Source organism: Acomys minous (assembly GCF_964271855.1).
Source record: "Acomys minous genome assembly, chromosome: 4".
Taxonomy (NCBI): Eukaryota; Metazoa; Chordata; class Mammalia; order Rodentia; family Muridae; genus Acomys; species Acomys minous.
This window is the reverse complement of record NC_140486.1, coordinates 75,387,860-75,407,978: the sequence shown is the minus strand read 5'-3', so window position 1 is coordinate 75,407,978 and position 20,119 is coordinate 75,387,860. Positions and strand designations below refer to the sequence as shown.

At 41.4% G+C, this 20,119-nt stretch overlaps 1 protein-coding gene and 1 pseudogene across 6 annotated transcripts in view; one reads left to right on the top strand and one right to left on the bottom strand.

The window, feature by feature from the left end:
* The window catches only part of ANKAR (ankyrin and armadillo repeat containing), a 53,604-nt gene that overhangs the window by 25,522 nt on the left and 7,963 nt on the right, over window positions 1-20,119 (bottom strand). For 4 of the 5 annotated variants that reach the window (XM_084780748.1, XM_084780750.1, XM_084780747.1 and 1 more), the window contains exons 3-9: window positions 14,584-15,021; window positions 11,795-11,958; window positions 10,861-10,964; window positions 4,194-4,374; window positions 2,451-2,670; window positions 1,950-1,988; window positions 618-819 (exon numbers count right to left, since the gene is read on the bottom strand). In XM_084780748.1, the coding sequence (XP_084636874.1) occupies window positions 618-819; window positions 1,950-1,988; window positions 2,451-2,670; window positions 4,194-4,374; window positions 10,861-10,964; window positions 11,795-11,958; window positions 14,584-15,021 (1,348 nt within the window). The remainder of the gene's footprint in view (window positions 1-617; window positions 820-1,949; window positions 1,989-2,450; window positions 2,671-4,193; window positions 4,375-10,860; window positions 10,965-11,794; window positions 11,959-14,583; window positions 15,022-20,119) is intronic. The other variant, XM_084780749.1, reaches the window with a different exon arrangement.
* LOC311595762 (histone-lysine N-methyltransferase SUV39H2-like) lies at window positions 5,532-7,974 on the top strand (annotated as a pseudogene). Its single transcript has 2 exons — window positions 5,532-5,603; window positions 7,365-7,974. The product of its transcript is annotated as a histone-lysine N-methyltransferase SUV39H2-like (transcript).

Sequence of the window (20,119 nt, the reverse complement as noted above, 5' to 3'; positions counted from 1 at the left end):
AAGCCTAGTGTCGTTCAAACAACCCATATGCAAGCAGTGGCTAGGCTATTGGAAGACATAGACTACAGCATCCTCACAGCAGGTTGGTTCAGGGAATCACCATAATCGCCTGGTCTTTAGGTCCCTAGGCAAGTCTTGGGAAGACTTTACTCCTGCACTCTAAAAGTGGCTCCTCAGCAGGGTTATGAATCAGAAGACAGCTGCAGATGTTTCTTGCTTCCAACTTTTCTTTTTGCTTGTTTTCTCATCTAGAAACATGTAGTTGCTTCTGCTGTGATACTGGTCTATCTACTTTAACCTGAAACTACCTCCTGATTATATAGGAGACAAGAGCAACTTTCTCCTCCTCACTCACATCGTTAGCCTAATAAACCTATCTGTGAAGCTACATTATTGATACAAAAGTTAGAGAAATCCCCAGGATCCACCCTTTATTCCTCTAGGAAACGCATGTAGGCAGATGGGAGCTCTTGGGTCTTTACAAATACTAAGGCAAGAGGAGAGGATGAACACCAGAGAGGGCATCAATGCTTTGCACAGCTTTCAAGCCCCCACACCAATTATGCCCGTAAGGTAGTATGGAAGGCAGAAGTCCTTAAAAATGCTCGATAACTCACTCTGCTGTCGCCTCAGCCTCCAGCAAGCTGGGATCCTTCCTACAGAGCGCAATGATGATGCAGATGTTGTCATAGAAGGCAGCGAAGTGGATCGGCATCCAGCCTCTTTTCTCAGTAAGTGTGTAATCAGCTTTGAAGGACAGTAGACAGATGGTTGCTTCCAGTGAACAAGCTTGTGCAGCCAGGTGTAGAGGTGTTGGACCTGAGATCAATCACAGTGTTCAGTAGTCAGAGTGCTAGCACTCCTAAAATACATAAGTAATAAATAAGCATGCCTTTATGAAGCCAACCGTACAGCTTAATGCTATATAATATTTTTTAAAAATACTCCAAAATAAACACTAAGAAAGTTATTTGTCCAGTTCCTGCTGGTGGGGAGCCTGGGAGATGACTGGAAGAGAGAAAAAGATACGGCCAGGTTCCCTCTGCAGAGAACTCTCAGGTTCCTTCACCACAGTAAGGTGGCCACTCCAAGTACCTGCCATATTTTTTAGACCATAAGACACACTTTTCCCCAAAAGAAGTTGGAGTGGGTGAGAATTAGGGTGCACCTTATGGTCCTATTGCGGTTTTTATTATTTTTCTTGTTTTACTGCTCTAAAAACTGGGTGTGTCTTATAGTATGAAAAATATGGTAGTCCCTCTCTGCCTTTGCCAGTTGTGGGCCTTAAAAGTAGTTGTAGTTTTTTGTTTGTTTGCTTTTGGAAAGAACTCTCCTTTAATTACCTTATATAGACTCTGAAGATATATGGTAAGGCTCTTAAATGTATAAAAAGGAAATAGAAACCTAGGGACAAGGGTTTTTTGTTTTTGTTTTGCTTTCATATCCCATGCTTATCTCAAAACTATGACCTCAGCAAAAGCAAGTATTTCCTCAGAGCCCATGTATCATTACTGGCACTAGAAGGTAGAGTGTCTAAATTATATTAGCTTGTTTGTGAGAACAGCATTAAAAGTAGGGCCTTACACATGGCTGGGCAAGCACCATATAGCTGAACTGCATTCCCAGGTCTAAAATGCTTATGTACAAACGGCCAAAACCACTTTGAAAAGTGAACTTCTAAAGCAAGTAGAAAAATAGGAAATTCCCAGTTAAGTATTATTTAGAAAGGAACACCTAATTTATGAATATCAATAACCATGAGCCGAAAAATTTCATTCGGTCCAGGGTAGTCTTTGAACTTACTATATAAGGATGACCTTAAGCCCTGTTTCCTGCTTCTATCTCCCATGTGCTAGAATTAAAGGCTTGTGTCATCACACCCAGCAAAACAGTTTTAGGATATACACATACATACATACACATATACACATATTTCACTTATGCCTTACCGTTTCTTTCTTTTTTCATATCCACTTTAGATGACTCTGCTTAAAAAGAAAATCCACATAGAAACATGATTACTAATATATAGCAGTTTCCTAAATGAGTCAGAAAGAAGAAGCGGACAACATGTTGATACAGAGAGCAGAATTACATCAAAGTGGAGTACAGGGTCTGGCCGAGACATGTAGACACGCTGCATGCACAGAACACCTTGTCAGACCTGACATTGACACTCTGCCTTTCAAAAGCTGATCGAAGCCTGCAGCTGGGAGTCTGTGCTGCTTTAGCAGTAACAGAGCCTACTTCTATTCACTCACACTGTGAACCATAGCTATTTATCAAATAGAATCTGAGAAGGACAAGGATGAACAGATTTTTCATTATTAAAGATTCTTTTCACATTAAAAAGTGCCTAAAGGACAACTGGCTACACACTGCATTTAAATTCTGCTTTACATTAGCTGGGTTCATTCAGTATTGAGCAAGGTTTAAAAGCTAAATGGAACCTTGGCTGAACATGATGAAGCGCCTCTGGTTGACGTTGAAGTTGGCGTTGCACAGCTGACATATGATGGAGACCCGGTTGTGCAGGGCAGCATGGTGGAAAATGGTGTAGCCTGCTTCATCAGAAACATTGATTGTTGAGCTTGAGGTTTTACGGCTAAATGTGTGGAAAACAGCAGACAAGCCTCTTTCAACGGCTGACTTCATACCAAATGGGATACTCTGAAATTATTTAAAAGGTCAGCATTAGTTTTTAAAATTTTTTTAAATAAAAACACATCTAAAGTTTTATTTAAAAAGGAGAAAGGAACACAGAATTTATTAACAGAGTCACAAGAGTGCTGCTTGATTTTTGCCAGGCGGCTCCCTGAACAATGCTGTAAGTCATAGGCTACAAGGAAATATTGAGAATATGGAAAATATATTTGGAAAGATTGTTTCCTTCCTTTTAGAGTAAACTGTAACTTCATCCTTGCAGACAATTTCAGCAAAGTGAACAGATATCATCTTGAATTACTTTAAAAGCAAATGAAAGTTATCTGCTTCTCTCCGACTTAAGGAAAACTCAAGAAACTTGAGATAATAGCTGAAGAGACTTTTCCTTCTTTTTGTAGTTATCAGATAAAGAGGTAAAAATATTGTGTTGTTCTTTGAGATGTTCTGATAAACATTTTAATTTAGACTAGTTATCAAAGTTTTAAAACTATGGCTTTTGAAACAGATAAATGGAAAGTGTAACGTTTCAAGTTGGAGAGCCTATTGATCAGCAGTAGCTAAGGCAACGTCTGTAAAACGGATGGACGGCTGACGCAGGGTGCCAGCTCTGTCCCTCAGTCTGTGTGCCAGGGTGAAACCAGCTGGTGCCACTTACTGACTGTGTGACTACATTAACTCCCTGCACCTCCCATTTCTCATTGTTGTAATAGAAGTGATAGCAATACAAGCAGTTCTTCAAAGGAGCTTTTCATTGAAAGTGGTTTAAACATTAGAAATCAGTAAAAATTTGCCATTCAGACTAACCACAATACAGTCAGCTTATTGGCAATTTGTACTTTGCCAAAAAATGTATAATCTAGAACCATATAGATTATTAGCTAAATAAAGGATTGACTTTTTTTATTTCATATCGAAGTGTTTCTTTAAGCATAATTTCATCCCTAGTATAAGAGTATAATCTTGGAACAGCTATAGGAGCCCTTCCATTCTCGGGGGACACCAAGGCACCCTACTGAGACTTTGTCAAGTTTCAGGCTAATAGACTTCAGGTCCTAAGGGCTCTCTCCTGGGGAAGAGAATGTGCATATCAGGGAGTGTTGGTGGTCATAGGCCTTGCTCTCTACTCATTTCCCTGTCTTTTGTCTGGGCATCAGAGAGCTTGCCTCCAAGCTTGTGCTCTAAAACCAACCCTATTCTCAGAGAAGTCCTAAGAATGAACACACATGCTCACACACACACACACACACACACACACACACACACATATTCCTGCCTCGTGGGACCCAATTTCCTCTCACAGCCCTGCATCATACTGTCTGTTTGGTGCTAGGGCCTGAACTCTACTCAGAGGCCCTGCCTGCTGTGTTACTGTCTATCTGTCCATGACCACTAATGACCCTTCTAGGAAACTCCAAACCCCCAACAACCCATCTCAGTGTCCTCTTTGAGCCTCACAGCCTGGACCTGTGAGACATGAACTCATGGTAATTAATGTAGCTTCTTACATTTTGTGATAGTAAGTGAAATACCTTGCATTTCATAGCTTTTTTGAAGCCAAATTTTTTCTTAAATTGCTCGTGTAATTGAGCTTCAGTCAATGGAAGTCTCTTCAGTCTCAGATTGTTCACAATTTCGTTAATGGCTCCCCACCACTGAGTCTTATACAGTTGCTGGTAGAAAATTTCAAGCTCAAAATAGATCACATAGTAGCTGCAAAAACAGAAAGGATAAGGGTGTGTTTTATAGCTTTGAATAATTTGCTACTTATTTATATCCTGTCAAAACTTGTTTATTCCATAATAATTACATTCAGAACTATAGTTTGAACTATACTTCATTGTAAAAATAGTAGCATTATTATCAACTGTTATTGTGACTTTTGCTTAATAATCATCCTTTTATTGACCATTTGGGTTGGTTCTGTCACTAGAAGCCCAGACTCTAGGGAAGAGTTTATCTGCTACCTGCTTTCTTTCCTCTTGCTGTTTTGACCTAATTGTGTCCATAAACTCAAAACCGGGTGTGGTGGCGCACGCCTTTAATCCCAGCACTCGGGAGGCAGAGGCAGGTGGATCTCTCTGAGTTCGAGGCCAGCCTGGTCTACAAAGTGAGTCCAGGACAGCCAAGGCTACACAGAGAAACCCTGTCTCGAAAAACAAAAAAAACAAAAACAAAAACAAGTTTTTTCTTAATAATGGATAATAATGTCCTTACTGATGTAGAAGAGTCTGTCAGGTCTGTCTTCATCCTATTGGCAGTTGGTCCTTTTGTTCTGTGGATATGTAGACTCTCACAGCTAACATGCAGTTCTGCATTTGTTTATGTATGGGATGGAGGGGGAAAATGTAACGCTGCTCTCATTAGCCAGCCAGTCTCCTTAGGAAGTGGGCTCCCATGGGAGAACTGGTGCCAAAAGGCATTTTGGCCTAAAAAAGGATATTTGGTTAATCAATGTAAGGACCCAAAGTCTGGCTGGGAGATGAACATGCAAGCTGCATGCCTGCCACAGCCAAGAGCTATTGAGAGCTGACTGAGGTGAGACGCCACACTGCTCTGGGCAGCCAGCTTATCTCTATAGATGTGAGGCTCTGTTGTAGGGGATAGGTGGCAGTTCAGCCTCGTGCAGAGACACAACACGGGCAATACAGACAGCGAAGTACACACGGGCCTAAGATAGGTCCCAAAACAATTCCTATGTTTGAAAGGCAAACCGTTCATTCCAAGTGGAGAAAGCAGCGGAGCGAAGACAGTCATAGTGAATGCAGAAACTGGGGCCTAAATACTTTTCCTGTTGCTCTGGGCAGTCAGCCAGTCCCCATAGGCACAAGGCTCTTGAAGGGGGACAGGTGGCAGCTTGGCCTGGCACAATGGGGCCCAAGCTCCCAGAAGAGGATATTTGCACATCATGCAGTCTTGTTTTGATAATCAACATGAAAATGGTAGTAGTAATATTATACACCCTCTTTGAGAGAGGTCAAAAAAAAAAAAACAAAAAACAAAAAAACAGGGCTAAGTAAGAGAAGGGCTGCTAAACTAAATCATTCTATACTTGCAATGGCCTCAAACAAGAGAACCAAGACTTTGTTATTTTGGGAGGGAAGCCTTATTTTTCTGTTTCAATGAAAAAGAAAATGGCTTTGGATTCCACCTAAAATAATGAGGATCAGGTTTGACAGAGGAAGACCTCCAGAAGATTTTGACTACAAACACATGAAGAAAGAAATGAAGAAGACCAAACAGGGCAGGTAACATAATTTGCTGATCCCTCCACATGTGAACAGCTCTGAGACTGACTAGGACATATAAATGTCTCCACACAGAACTTCAACTATACATGGCCAATACTTGGCTACAAAACCCTCATGACTTATCGTGCCATTCTTTTAAATGGCATAGATAAATTGGTTTACAGGTTGGCATACAATCCAAACTGACTTAGAGAAAGACAAATGCCTTTATTCTACTCACACAAAGAGCAGAAAACCATCTTTAATTGATCTGTGCATCCTGCACATCTTATGCATTTAAAATTTTTGAGTGTATATTACTTGTGAGAAATTATATGTTTTCAGAACAAAAGAACCAGACACTGGTTACACTGGATCAGATGTAACAGATTCATCCTGAAGGATGCCAGAACACTGACACAGGATGTCCTGCCTCCTATGATTCAGTTGACTGCTTCCAGGACAGCTTCAAAGAAATCTGCTGATTTCAGTTGAGCCTGAAATATCTCAGCATTTAGAGACTAGACCACAAATGTTTTTGCTAGCTTGCTTAAACATTTTTTTACAAGTTTATTTGGGCCCCCCAAAAGGATTCCTATGTCCCGACATCATCAGAAAGCAACCTTGACACGAACAATGTCCCCTGTCCCTTAAAGTAGGGCAGATAAATTTCGGTTCTTCTAATGGGCTATGGATGTTTGTTGTCATTTAAGGGAGTTTGTTACAAGTTATTAACGATCTTATTCAGAGAGAAAGCAAGGTTAGATTCAGGGATTTCTCTCTTTTCCTTTTCTCTATTTTTCTTTCTTAGGTGAAAAGAAATGGGTTGAAAAGAAAGGAGGGAGAATATGGAACTATCTTACAGGAATAATTGGACAAAAGGTAGATTATTTTAGAGGTATTCTACTTAAGGTTATTTTGATACTTAGATATTTTGTTATATTTAAATAAGGTCATTTTAAGATATTGGTATAAATATTGGTATATTGACACTCATACACACACCTATATATGTGTTAACTCTGGTATGAGGTATTGTACCCATAAAACTCATTTATAAATACTAGGTTTACTTCCATTACTTTAAAGCTGCAATTACAAACTATTTAGGATAATAAAACGATGCAAGTTAATAGTTGATCAACTCATGATCATGTCAGTTGTTAGTATAATCTATCACAAAATAAACACTCTAGCTTAAACAGATAGTAAATGGCTAAAAATAAGCAACATTGCCTGTACAGATAGATAGATAGATAGATAGATAGATAGATAGATAGATAGATAGATATAGGTAGGTAGGTAGAGAGATGTGATTTTATAGGTAGATATATAAAAATAAAGTAGATAGAGGTCTTCAAAAACCTCAGAGACCTACAGAATATAGCTTTTAAAGATTTTTATTATCATTATTATTTTAAAGATTCTTAGACAAGACATGTCAACTCCTGGCAGCACTCCTAGCTTACCTAGCATTGTCCTGCTGAAGCTGGGGTGGTTTGGGCTTATAATAAGAACCAACAAATTAAAATTCAACCTGGCACTGCCATCTACAAATGCAACTCAAGGTGTTGATATGGCCCTGACTGTCCCAATAGGATTGTACAGAAAGGCACAGTATTCGCTGTGCATCTTTAGAACTAGCAATGGCTGTGGTTGGGGGGTAAAAACACTTGTGAAGATTAAAATAATGAGTTTTTTCATGGAATACGTTGAGGAGGTAATCACAAGTGAAGAGGCTGAAAGACGGGGATCACATATCTTTTTGATCTAGATTATGAATCTGATGAGTTCACAGTGGATGCAGCTCGATATGGAAATGTGTCTCATTTTGTGAATCATAGTTGTGACCCAAATCTTCAGGTGTTTAGTGTTTTCATCGATAATCTTGATACTCGGCTTCCCAGAATAGCACTATTTTCCACGAGAACCATAAATGCTGGAGAAGAGCTGACTTTTGACTATCAAATGAAAGGTTCTGGAGAATTATCTTCAGATTCTATTGGCCACAAGCCCTGCCAAAAAAAGGGTCAGAACTGAATGTAAATATGGAGCTGAGACTTGCAGAGGTTACCTCAACTGAAAGTTCAGGAAACAGAGCTCATGATGTTTGTTTTTTCATGTAAAAAATGAAAAATTATTTGGGACTCCTTTCTGTTATCAAAATGAACTTTTATTAACCTGTAGGGATTAGATGGGATATTTTTTTCCCTGTGTAGCAAAACCCAATAGAAGAAACTTACTTTCATTGTTCTAGGCCTGGAAGTACCAATCATGATGTCCAGTGTGAAGACAAAAGCTAAAGGCAGCAAGTACCCTGAGCTTTTGGTGTCCTGACTAAGATTTTACCTCAGTGCAGTGCTCTAAGCGTGAATTGACTTTAATGAGCTTGAGTAAAATGAACTGAATTCAGGAATCCAGCACTTCCTTATCTTAACTTTCTAACCTGTTGTGGGAGAAGCTACAATGTTATTCAGAATATTGCCTTCGTAGGACTGTTTGTTCACAATACATAACATACACTGTTTGCATATTTGAAGCCTCATAGTGTTTGTCATCCAAAAATCTCAGAAGGTGTCAAGAAAATATATATTTTTTTAAATGAAAAAAAAAAAAGGAGAGAGAGAGAGAAACAGCCTTTTTATTTAGACAAAAAGGGGGAAATGTTGGGGTTGGTCTGTTGCTATGTATTCTAATGCTAATTACTGATCCCAAGATCTGGTTGCTGCCCAGATGAGCACATTCTTATGTATACCTGTCTTCATTGTGTAAACCTTGCTCTACCTAATTTAAAGTTGATTGGTTAATAAAAAATGTGGAAGCCTGGGACTTGGCAGGACTGAGGAAGGCGGAATGGAGGTTTGCCAGCTAGGGTGTGGACGGAGGACCATGAAGCTGGAGGAAAAGGAGAGGATAAAGAAAGCAGACAAGGCCTGATGGAGCAAATTCAGGCCAGAAAGGACGACTTATTGGCAAGTAACTTGGGTTGTGTAGCAGAGAGATAGGTAAATAGCTTAGAGGGTTGATATCTGCTTAGATCCAGTGCTTTAAGCTCACAAAATAAATCATATTCTGTGTCAATTATTTTGGAAGCTAGCAGGGTTGGACTAGACATCATATATGTAAGTCTTCTCTATTGGTTTTTATAATTATTTCACAATTGTTCTTACTCTATATGTTTTTTAATTAGACAGAAAGGGGGAGATGTTATGGCGTGGTCTGGTGCTTTGTATTCAGATGTTAATTGCCTGACACCCCACCCTCTCATTCTTACTGTTCTACAAGCAGTAGTCCCTCGAGTATAACAAAATGATGCTATGTAACCTTGCCTCCAAAATTATCTCCGATTGGCTGAATAAAGTGTCCTACACACCTGGGCAGGGCAGAAACGAAGTAGGCATGGCCAAGGTTCATGGGCTTGGAGGGAGGAGAGGATCACAGGATGAAGATGGAGATACAGAACTGCCTTGGGATAGGAAAAGGAGGTCAACACTATGGTGTGGTGTGGAGAGGAGCAGCCCAGACGGAAAGCATGGCCAAGCATTTATATTACTCCGGATGGGAAGTAGCCCAGATAGGAATGATTAGAACAAATGACATGGACGCGGGGCCGCAAGGTAACGAGGTAGTTTGGCCTGACAGGAGCTAAAACGTAAAAGTTCATTCATAGATGTCTCAGGACACCACACTGCCTGGCAAGTACTGTCTACGGAATAGTCAGTAGGTACTGGATCTATGAGCAAGAGCTTCCTCTTCCATAGAGATAACAAACCATGTATGGAACAAGATGTGTCCATGGATTCTGCATGGGGAAGAGGCACCTTCACACATACTTGCATCTTCATATTGCTCTTCTTCCTTCAGAATTGTGATCACATGGTCGGTGGCTTCATCTTAAGGAGGCAGTACTCAAAAGATCAATCACATTTTTTGTCTTCATACTCCCTCATTCTCCCATCCCCATGAATCTTAAATTGTATAATTTTGTTTGTTTGTTTATTGAGACAGGGTTTCTCTGTGTAGCAGTGGCTGTCCTGGACTTGCTTTGTCAAATGCATAATTTTTATTTCCACCTCTTCCTATCTCATTAACTCTCCCCCTCCCTTATCCTTTAACTTGCTGCAAATAGTCTCCATTAATCATAGTTTCATTAAAATTCTCTTATGAAATGACAGTCAGCTTTAGAGAGAGCTCTTCACTCTTAAATTGAGTTGTCATTTTCTGTTGTATCTGACGCTTTACTATTTCAGATTCTTACACACACGCCCCTTTTGGCTGCTACACTGTCATAGGCTCCTGGTTCCCTCCCCTGTGAGTTATACCCGCTCAGTCTCCTTTGTTCTCTCTCCCGTGTCTCTGCTATTCCATCTTTGAAATTTCTATTCTCCAGAATTCCAGACTTGGTCTGAGTCTCTCAACTAACTCCATGCTACCAGGGGAAGTAAACAAGGAAACAAATCTTCCAATGTGCTTTTCTCTGCTTCTAGTCCAAACATTTTCTCTGGGCTCTATAGTCCATGTTTTCACACTGCAGTATTCACAGTAAAATACAGAAACACAGTATGTGAAAGAGCCTACCTACCAGCACTGGAGGAACTATATCATTTCAAAAGATAAAAGGCATAGCAAGGTTTGCCAGAGAAGGTTCGGAGCTGCTAATATACTCCTTATGGAAATGGAATGGTGTGTGTTGTACCTACTGCTTTCAGCTGCCCCTCAGAATTAGCTCCTGACTCCATCCCTACGTAACAGCCGTGCTTCATGTAAGAATTAAGTCCAAACTCCAACTCTACAGGATGGATCAAAATGTGTGAAGTAATAACTGGCCAGCACTCTTGAGTTTGTCACCTTCAAACTTATCACTGTTCTAGGATCACCATTCTGAGGTTTTAAGCTAGCCTTTGCATTTGACAATGGTTTCTGCTGACATTCAGCAATCCATGGCTGGTATGAATAGAAAGCTCCTCACCTCTTTCCTTGAAACTTCATAACTGGTACTGAGTAAAATTCTTTGTATCCTGAATCTTCTGTAAAGGTATTAGCAGCACACTCCCGTATTTTTTCAGCATTTTGCTAAAATACAAATCACACATTAAAAAAAAAAACTTATGCAAACTTAATAATTATAAGATTCTTTATATGAAATTTTATACATGCAAATGAAAATAATGCTCCAGAGAAATCTGATAACTGTATGTATCCAATTCCTACTTTGAGAATAAATAACAAAAATAAATATGAAATATATAATAGATATGAGAGTATATAATGTAAACAAGACAGACAAGTTAAGGGCACTGATGCATGCAGTGCCACCAGGTTCCTTGGTGAGGGGTCACTCTTCTCAAAAACTCAAGACTGTCTTATTTCTTCTCTTAATCTTTGAAAAATGTGGATGGATTAGCATATGTGCAAAGGAATCTATTTATTTATTCATGGATTTCTATTGTATACTTTAGATAACTATCCAAGGACAAAGATTGCTTATTTGAAATCCAAAAACTCTGTGATGAAAGTAACTGTATCAGCTGTTACCAGGGATGAGGCAACAAGAATTAGTGACAGCTGAACCAAAAATAACTTGGGAGTTCCTGCCAAGGAGCGTGATAGAACAGAGACAACTCATACAGCTGGAGGTGAGAAAGGGACACTGAAGAGGGAGAAACAGAAAGAAAGTAACTGTATCCATTTTATTTCTCATCTGATTCTCTAACATAGTTGTTTAGGGTAGCTGTTACTTAATTCATGTTTGTTTCAATAAAGTGTGAGAAAAGATAGTGACCTGTGAGAACATTGTCTAGATATTTGGATGGTGTCTGTAACAACAGAAGCTCTTTCTCGGGGAACACTTACAAAACAGCTGAAAGAACAAAACATCTCAGAAATACTAATAATTCAAAAACCTTAAAATCATCCAAAGCATTCACAACTGGATTCGTGCTGATATCAAATTCAATTCCTCCGTGAACATGGAAATATTGATGTTCTTTGTAGTCAAAATTCTGGCATTTAAAATCTCGTCCATAAATAAATGGAGGCAGTTCTCTCTCTGTCTTGACCTTGTCATCTCCAGAAATAAAAACAAATTTTAATTTAAAGTCTGGAACACATAGATGACTGCATTTTAAATATCTAATTATCATTCATGTAAACAAAGTGGAAAATCCATATGAAATTAAAACTTGACAACTACTGACTATAAAATTATTTGTTTTCTCTTTCTCACTCTACACACACACACACACACACTACACAGACACTACACACACACACACACACACACACACACACACACAACTTATTTGTGATACTAGAGATTGAACTCAGGGCCTTGCATACACAAGTGGCTTGTCACTGAGCTCTATCCCCAGCCCTCTTGTACTTTTCATTTTGAGCCCTATTTCATTTTGCCACTTAGGATAACTTTGATTTAGGCTAGACTTGACTTTGTTATCCTTCTGCCTCTGTCGTGAGTAGCTGGGAGTAGAGGCCTGTGCCATCATATCCACTAACAAGAAAGAAAGAAAGGAAGGAAGAAAGAAAGAAAGAAAGAAAGAAAGAAAGAAAGAAAGGAGCAAAAACAAAAGGAAGGCAGGCAGGCAGGCAGACAGACACAGCTATGTATTTCATTTTTAACAATAAAATATATTTGTTATGCATTTTGAACATTTTTTATGGTTTTACTACATAAACATTTTGAAAGCATTGTCAAAATACTCTGATTGATATCTATGGGTAAACATTAACATATAATCCCTCAGTTATTGGGACTAAAATTCTATGTTTTGTTTTTTTTTTATAACTTTTATCAATGACAACAAAAACCCCCTTGAACTACTTTAGGCAAGAGAGACTATAAAGAACTAAGTAGGTATTCACATTTATCTTAGTCAGTGTTCTGTGTTATACAGAGACATCATGACCACAGCAACTCTTATAAAAGAAAGCATTTAATTGGGGCTGGCTTAAAGTTTCAGAGGTTTAGTCCATTATCAGCATTGCCAAAAGCAAGAAGGCACACAGGCTCAGAGGCACACGGGCACAGAGGCACAGAGGCACACAGGCAAGGAGGCACACACACAGGCATGGAGGCACACACACAGGCATGGAGGCACACACACAGGCACGGAGGCACACACACAGGCACGGAGACACACACACAGGCTCGGAGGCACACACACAGGCACGGAGGCACACACACAGGCATGGAGGCACACAGGCACGGAGGCACACGGGCAGGGCACACAGGCACACGGGCACACAGGCACGCGGGCACGGAGGCACACAGGCACGCGGGCACACAGGCACGCGGGCACACAGGCACGCGGGCACACAGGCACGGAGGCACACGGGCACGGAGGCACACGGGCACGGAGGCACACAGGCAGGTGGGCACGGAGGCACACGGGCACGGAGGCACACAGGCAGGTGGGCACGGAGGCACGCGGGCACGGAGGCACACAGGCACGCGGGCACACAGGCACACAGGCACGGAGGCACACGGGCACGGAGGCACACAGGCACGCGGGCACACAGGCACACGGGCACGGAGGCACACGGGCACGGAGGCACACAGGCAGGTGGGCACGGAGGCACACGGGCACGGAGGCACACAGGCAGGTGGGCACGGAGGCACACGGGCACGGAGGCACACAGGCAGGTGGGCACGGAGGCACACAGGCAGGTGGGCACGGAGGCACACGGGCACGGATGCACACAGGCAGGTGGGCACACAGGCACGCGGGCACGGAGGCACAGGGGAACGGAGGCACACAGGCATGGAGGCACACAGGTACACGGGCCCACAGGCACACGGTCACACAGGCACACAGGCACGCAGGCACACAGGCACACGGGCACGGAGGCACACAGGCACGGGGGCACACAGGCACGCGGGCACACAGGCACGGAGGCACACGGGCACGCGGGCACACAGGCACGGAGGCACACAGGCACACGGGCACGGAGGCACACAGGCACGCGGGCACACAGGCACGGAGGCACACGGGCACGCGGGCACACAGGCACACAGGCACGGAGGCACACAGGCACGAAGGAACGCAGGCACACGGGCACACAGGCACATGGGTACACAGGCATACGGGCACGGAGGCATGTGGGCACACGGGGACGGAGGCACACAGCAGACATGGTCCTAGGGAAGTAGCTGAGAGTTCTACATCCATCCATACCCACAAGCAGCAGGAAGAGACACTGAGCCTGGCTTGAGCTTTGAAACCCCCACGCCCACCCTAGTGACACACTTCCTCCAGCAGGGTGACATCTAATCCCTCTCAAGCAGGGCCACTCACAGAGGAACAAGCATTCAAATACACAAGCCTGTCGGGTGCGCAGGCGTCATTCAAGCCACCACACCTTTTGACAACAATAATCAGCTTCTCGTACTGGAAAGTAATGAGAACATATATACTACTTATTTTAAAAATAATTTTCTAAGCCGGGCATGGTGGCGCACGCCTTTAATCCCAGCACTCGGGAGGCAGAGGCAGGCGGATCGCTGTGAGTTCGAGGCCAGCCTGGTCTACAAAGCGAGTCCAGGACAGCCAAGGCTACACAGAGAAACCCTGCCTCAAAAAAACAAAACAAAAAACCAAAAACCAAAAAAAAAATAATAATAATAATTTTCTAAAATCCCACCAATGATAAGGCCTATTTTTGCTTATCCTCTTACCTGAGAAAGGTGGGAGGAGACTATTTAAATATGGGACTTTCATCTTCTTTTTTAAACCGAGTAAGAATGGAATCAGAAAACATATTAACTTCAGATAGGCTATCCCCCTTCGGATTTCTTTTTTTTTCTCAAAGTGCTTTTGAATAACCTTTTTTTGAAGATACAGTCTTTGTTGTAGTCTCTGGTAAGTACAAATATCAAGATAATCCTGATTGTACTCTATACCATTAGTAAGCCAATAGGATGTCTCAAAAATAAAGATGTTTTCATGCTGTTGAATTTGTGTCGTACTGAATGTCAATTTTAGCATAATATTCTCAGCATATTTCATAAATACAGCTTTTTCTTCGGGGCTATTGGGCTCATATGTTGGATCTTCATTCATGTCTTCATCATAGATTCCATTAAAGTCTGGATCATTTGTAATATCAACCAAACCTTCACAGAAAAAAAAAATTAAAGAAATAAATAAATATGTAAATGGAATTAATTATTATGTAAATATTTATTAATGCTGGTTATTAATACAGTGACAGTTACTCCTTAACCTGCTATTTATTTTTTTTAATAAAGATTTATTTATCATACTGTTCTGCCTGCATTGTGCCTCTATGCCAGAAGAGAACACCAGATCTCAATTTAGATGGTTATGAGCCACCATGTGGTTACTGGGAATTGAACTCAGGACTTCAGGAAGAGCAGGTGGTGCTCTTAACCTCTGAGCCATCTTTCCAGCCCCCTTAACCTGCTATTTTATAAATAAAAGGCAACAGAGACCTATCAGATTAAATTTAAGTCTTAAAGCTCTACAGCTGGGCAGGTAATCAGCCCTCTAAGCTACCTTCTCTACTTCCCATCCAAATTCCCAAATACTTGTACATGTTCCATTTTGGCTGCTTCTGCTCCACTAAGCCAGTCCTCAGAGCAAGCTGCGTTTGGTCACATGCTCCTGGTTACTTCATGGTGACCTCCTCACCTTCCCCTCCTGCTGCTACACTTTCTGCTTCCTCACTCTCTCTTCTCCTTGTGGTCTCTCTTGGACTCCACGCCTGGGAGCTTATGCTTTGCTTACCTCTCTTCTGTCCAGCCCAGGCTGTAGGCAATTTTATTAGCTAATCAGAGATGATTTGGCAGGCAAGGGTCACACAATGCCATTTGGATACATGAGAATTTGCTTGTAGGATAGTAAGGATCTTGGGGAGGCACATTTGAATACATAGTAGCCCCAGGTCAACCTCAACAGGAAAAAAGAAAGAGAGAAAAAGAGAAAGAAAAAGAAAGGAGGAAGAAAGAAGAAGAGAAAAGAAGAGAAGAGAAAAGAAGAGAAAAATAAATAGTAAGAAACAAGAGATGAGGAAATGTGCTATGAAAATTTCCAGGCAAGAAATAGTAGCTGTTGCAATCATAAACTCCAGTTGTAGATACCGCCATTGGGTTTACACAAAATTGTGCCCCTTGGTAGTCAGGCAAAGGTGAGGGGTTTGGGGGTGACCTACTTCTAACTGCCAAACTCATAGCTAGTAATAGATTCGTGGAAAAGGGGAGTCATGGCCTTTACTAGTGTACCCACGCTGATTTAACCAAGGCTCGGTTATCACACAAATGGCCCTGGTTCAACAAAATGAATCACAAAGCAAACCCAAAACTCATGAATCTGGGAAAGGACATGGTAGCGAAGGGGCTATTGATAGGTTGAGAGGGAATTAAGGTGTACGGAAGTAAATGTGAGGGCATGGTATACAAATATAAAATTGTCAAGGAATGGGTGGCCTCTGAACCAGGCCTATCCCTGACAACACATCCTATGCACCTTCCTAGCCTAGTAAGTCTCTCAGGCCTCTTTTTGACTACACTATTGCAAACCTCCGGCTGATCCCTACTTGCACATCCCAGGTGCTGGCCCAACCTGACAGTTCCATGAACTCTAACCTTCTCTCATGGCCCACAATTTTCAGGCTCAGACTCAACTGAACTGCCTGTGTGTTTGTCTCACCTGATAAATACCCAATAACTCAGCGTATCCATGCCATCTTCCAAGCACATCTCAGGTAATGTACTTTGCACACCAGTTTGAACAGATGCGGTCATTGTCCCATTTGTACACTTACTTGGTTGTCATTGAATTGGAATCACCCCTATTTTGCCAATCTGAAATCAGCACTACCTGAAGGGTTTGACCTACTACTTACTCAATTCTTCTGACCTGAAATCAACTGAAACTGGGCAACAACAGAAACAAAACCAACTTCAACTCAACAGAGAGAGCCTGGAATCTCACATCAGACATACAGCCCAAAAAAGAAGTCCACATTCCCAGGTCACATCACAAAAATATAAACAGTACAAAAGATCAATACAGTAGGTCTTGGAGAAGACATACCAACCCTTATAGAAATGTTCTCCAATGGAAATTATCCAAATGAACCCTCAGGGCATAGAATTTAAAAGAAAAATCTTAAACATGATCAGAGATTCTAGGGAGTTTAAAGCAGACAGAAATAGCTTAATGAACTTAAAGAGGATAGGGAAAAACTTCTATCATTTCCGAGATGACAAAGAAAGATCAAACTCTAAAAATTGAGTTCAATAACGATAAAATAGAAATACTGAAAAAATTCAAGTTAAACTTAAAAACTTAGGGGAAATCCTTGCCAATAGAATGGACAAAGTAGAAGACAGAATATTAGGACTTAAACATAAAGCAGAGGAATCATACCCCAACCCTAACCCTAACCAACAACACAGAAAACATTTAAAGTCACATGAAAGAAGTAACAGGAAGCTAGGGCACCAAAAATGATAAAATCTCTGAATTGTAGGCAAAAACGAAGGGGCAGAATCCTCAACAGCATCACAGAAAAACACTTCCCCAAAATAAAGAGACATATCCACGTAAGAATACAGACCAGACCAGGAAAGAAACTCGTCATAGCATATTATAGCTGAAGATCTAAATGTACAGAACAAAGAAAACGTATTGAAAGAAAAACCACAAGTCATATACAAAGGAAAGCCCATCAGAAGAACAGCTAACTTCCCGATGGAAACTCTAAAGGCAAGGGCAGCTTAGGCTAATGTACTGTAAGTTCTAACAGAACACAGATGCAAACCCAGACACTTACCTGGCAAAACTATCAGCCATCACTGAAGGAGAAAGAAAAACTTTCCAGTGGATAAACAGGCTAAAAGAACTCATGTCTACCAAAACAGCCCTACAACAAATAGTGGAAGCAGATGGAGTAATAAGTGGATCTGAAAGGTTCTATAAAAAAGACAGATGAGACTATAATTACTACAACATAAACTATGAGTAAGAATAAAAACAACAAAACAAACAAAGCCCACAATAAAATGACTGCAATCAACACACAGCTTTCAATAACAGCTTTAAAAGTCAACGTTCTCAATTCCCCAATGGCACAGGTTTGTGGGAAGGACTGTAAGCTTTGTCACAGGTGAAAGCAGTCTTGGCGGGCTTTGCTCTTGGACACACCACGGATACTCCCTGAGATTAACCTTGAGATAAACTGGGTGGAGCCATCCTGGGCCCGGAATTCAGGAAGTGGATCTGGGGACTCCACCTGGACTATTGTGTTTATAATCGACCCTCCATGGGAAGAGGAGACCAGCCCTTGCACATGAGAGACAGACAGGGAGGACAAGAGGAGCAGCAGGTTCGGACCGAGCTTGAGTGCACGTGGATCGGGAAAAGGATCGGCGAACAGGCCAGACCAGCACACAGGCCAGAGACACCACGGGACCCGTCCTGTGGAACGGATACCAAAAGGTTCACTCTTGTTTCCCTTTAACCTTTTTCCCCTCTTGTGTAAGATAATTGGGTTGTATAATAAAGTTTAATTGTTTAGAAACAGAGCCAACACAGGTTAGTTGAAAGGATAGAGAAATAAAGTCTGCTTTCCTTTCGCTGCTGTGTCCACAGGCATGAGTATGCTTAGGCTTCAGAAGAGGCTTGCCTCTGTGTCCTCCGCTGTGGTAAAGTGAAGTTCTGGTTGGACCCCAATGAAATATGAGAAATAAAAATCTCTAATGCCTACTCTTGCCAGCAGATCCAGAGGCTGATCAAAGATGGATGATCATCCAGAAGCCTGTGACTGTCCATTCTTGGCCTCGATGCCAGAAAAACACCTTGGCTTGATGGAAGGGCAGGCATATGGGCATAGGGAAGGGGAAGGGTCCTGCCAACTACTGCACACGCCTGAGACGGTCCCCTGGATGAGAAGGATGAGGATCCTGCACTGACTCATGAGGAGACACTGTGAATCTAAGAAGATTGACCACCATGTGTCCCACAGCCTGTACCTGAAGGTCAGAGGGAATGTGTTCAAAAACGGAGCACATACCCAAGCTGAAGGCACACAAGGCCGCAAGAAGCTCCTGCCTGACCAGGCTGAGGAAACAGTGAATGCCCGGAGGAGCGCCTCCAGGCCAAGACCCTGTCCAAGGAGGAGGAGACCAAGAAGTGAAGCTTCCCTCACATCTGTATATAGTGACCTGGCTTTATGGCCTCATGTGGATCAGTCACTAAAGTAAAACAAGCTTTAAAAACAAAGAAAATCCATTTTCTATTGTCTACAAGAAACTCACCTTAGATTTAAGTACAGTCACCACATTAATGTGGAAGGATTAATTAAAAGTATTTCAAGCAAATGGGACCAGGTCCCAGTGTCTGACAAAGTAGATTTAAAATGGAAACTTATCAGAAGATATAAAGAGACTTGTCATTCTAATCAAGTAATAATTAATAAAGAATAAATTATAATCCTAAACATATATACAACAAACTATAGTGAATCCAATTTTATAAAAAAAAAGGTGTATTACTGAAATTAAAGACACAGACTAACTCCAACTCAAAAATAGGAAGTTGATTTCAATACCCCACTTCTATAGGCATGTATTTTTATTTATTTATTTTTTAATATTTTTTAGGCATGTATTTTTTTATAATCTATTTTATTTTATTGGGGTTTCTTATATCTCTTTCTTTTCTTTTCCATTCCAAATCCCTCCTAATACTTTCCAAGCTCTCAAGACTGGGTAGGATACAGAAAAGGTTGGTGGGGAGAGGGCGCATAGTTCTCTTCTGCTGCTTCCTGCTGGCTGGGGTCCTTGGGTTCCTTAGGACAAGTCCAATTTAGAAAAGCTGAAATCACTCTATTTTATCTGATCCCAATTCAGTGATACTGATATCAACAGCAAATGAATCTCCAGTAATTACACAAATGCATGGACATTAAAGAAAAGATTACTAAATTGTGAATGTGTCAAAGAAAAAAATAAAGAAATAGGACTAAAGAGCTGGCTCAGTAGGTAAGAGAACCAGTTGTTCTTGCAGAGGACCTGGGTTCAGTTCCCAGGACCCCTGTGGCAGCTCATGATCCACTCCTAGGGGATCTCTCAACTTTTTCTTACCTTTGTAGGTATCAGCCACAATGTGGTCACATAAATACATGCAGGCAAAACACTCACACATTAAATAATAAACAAACCTAGTCTTTTGAAGAAATTATTTTTT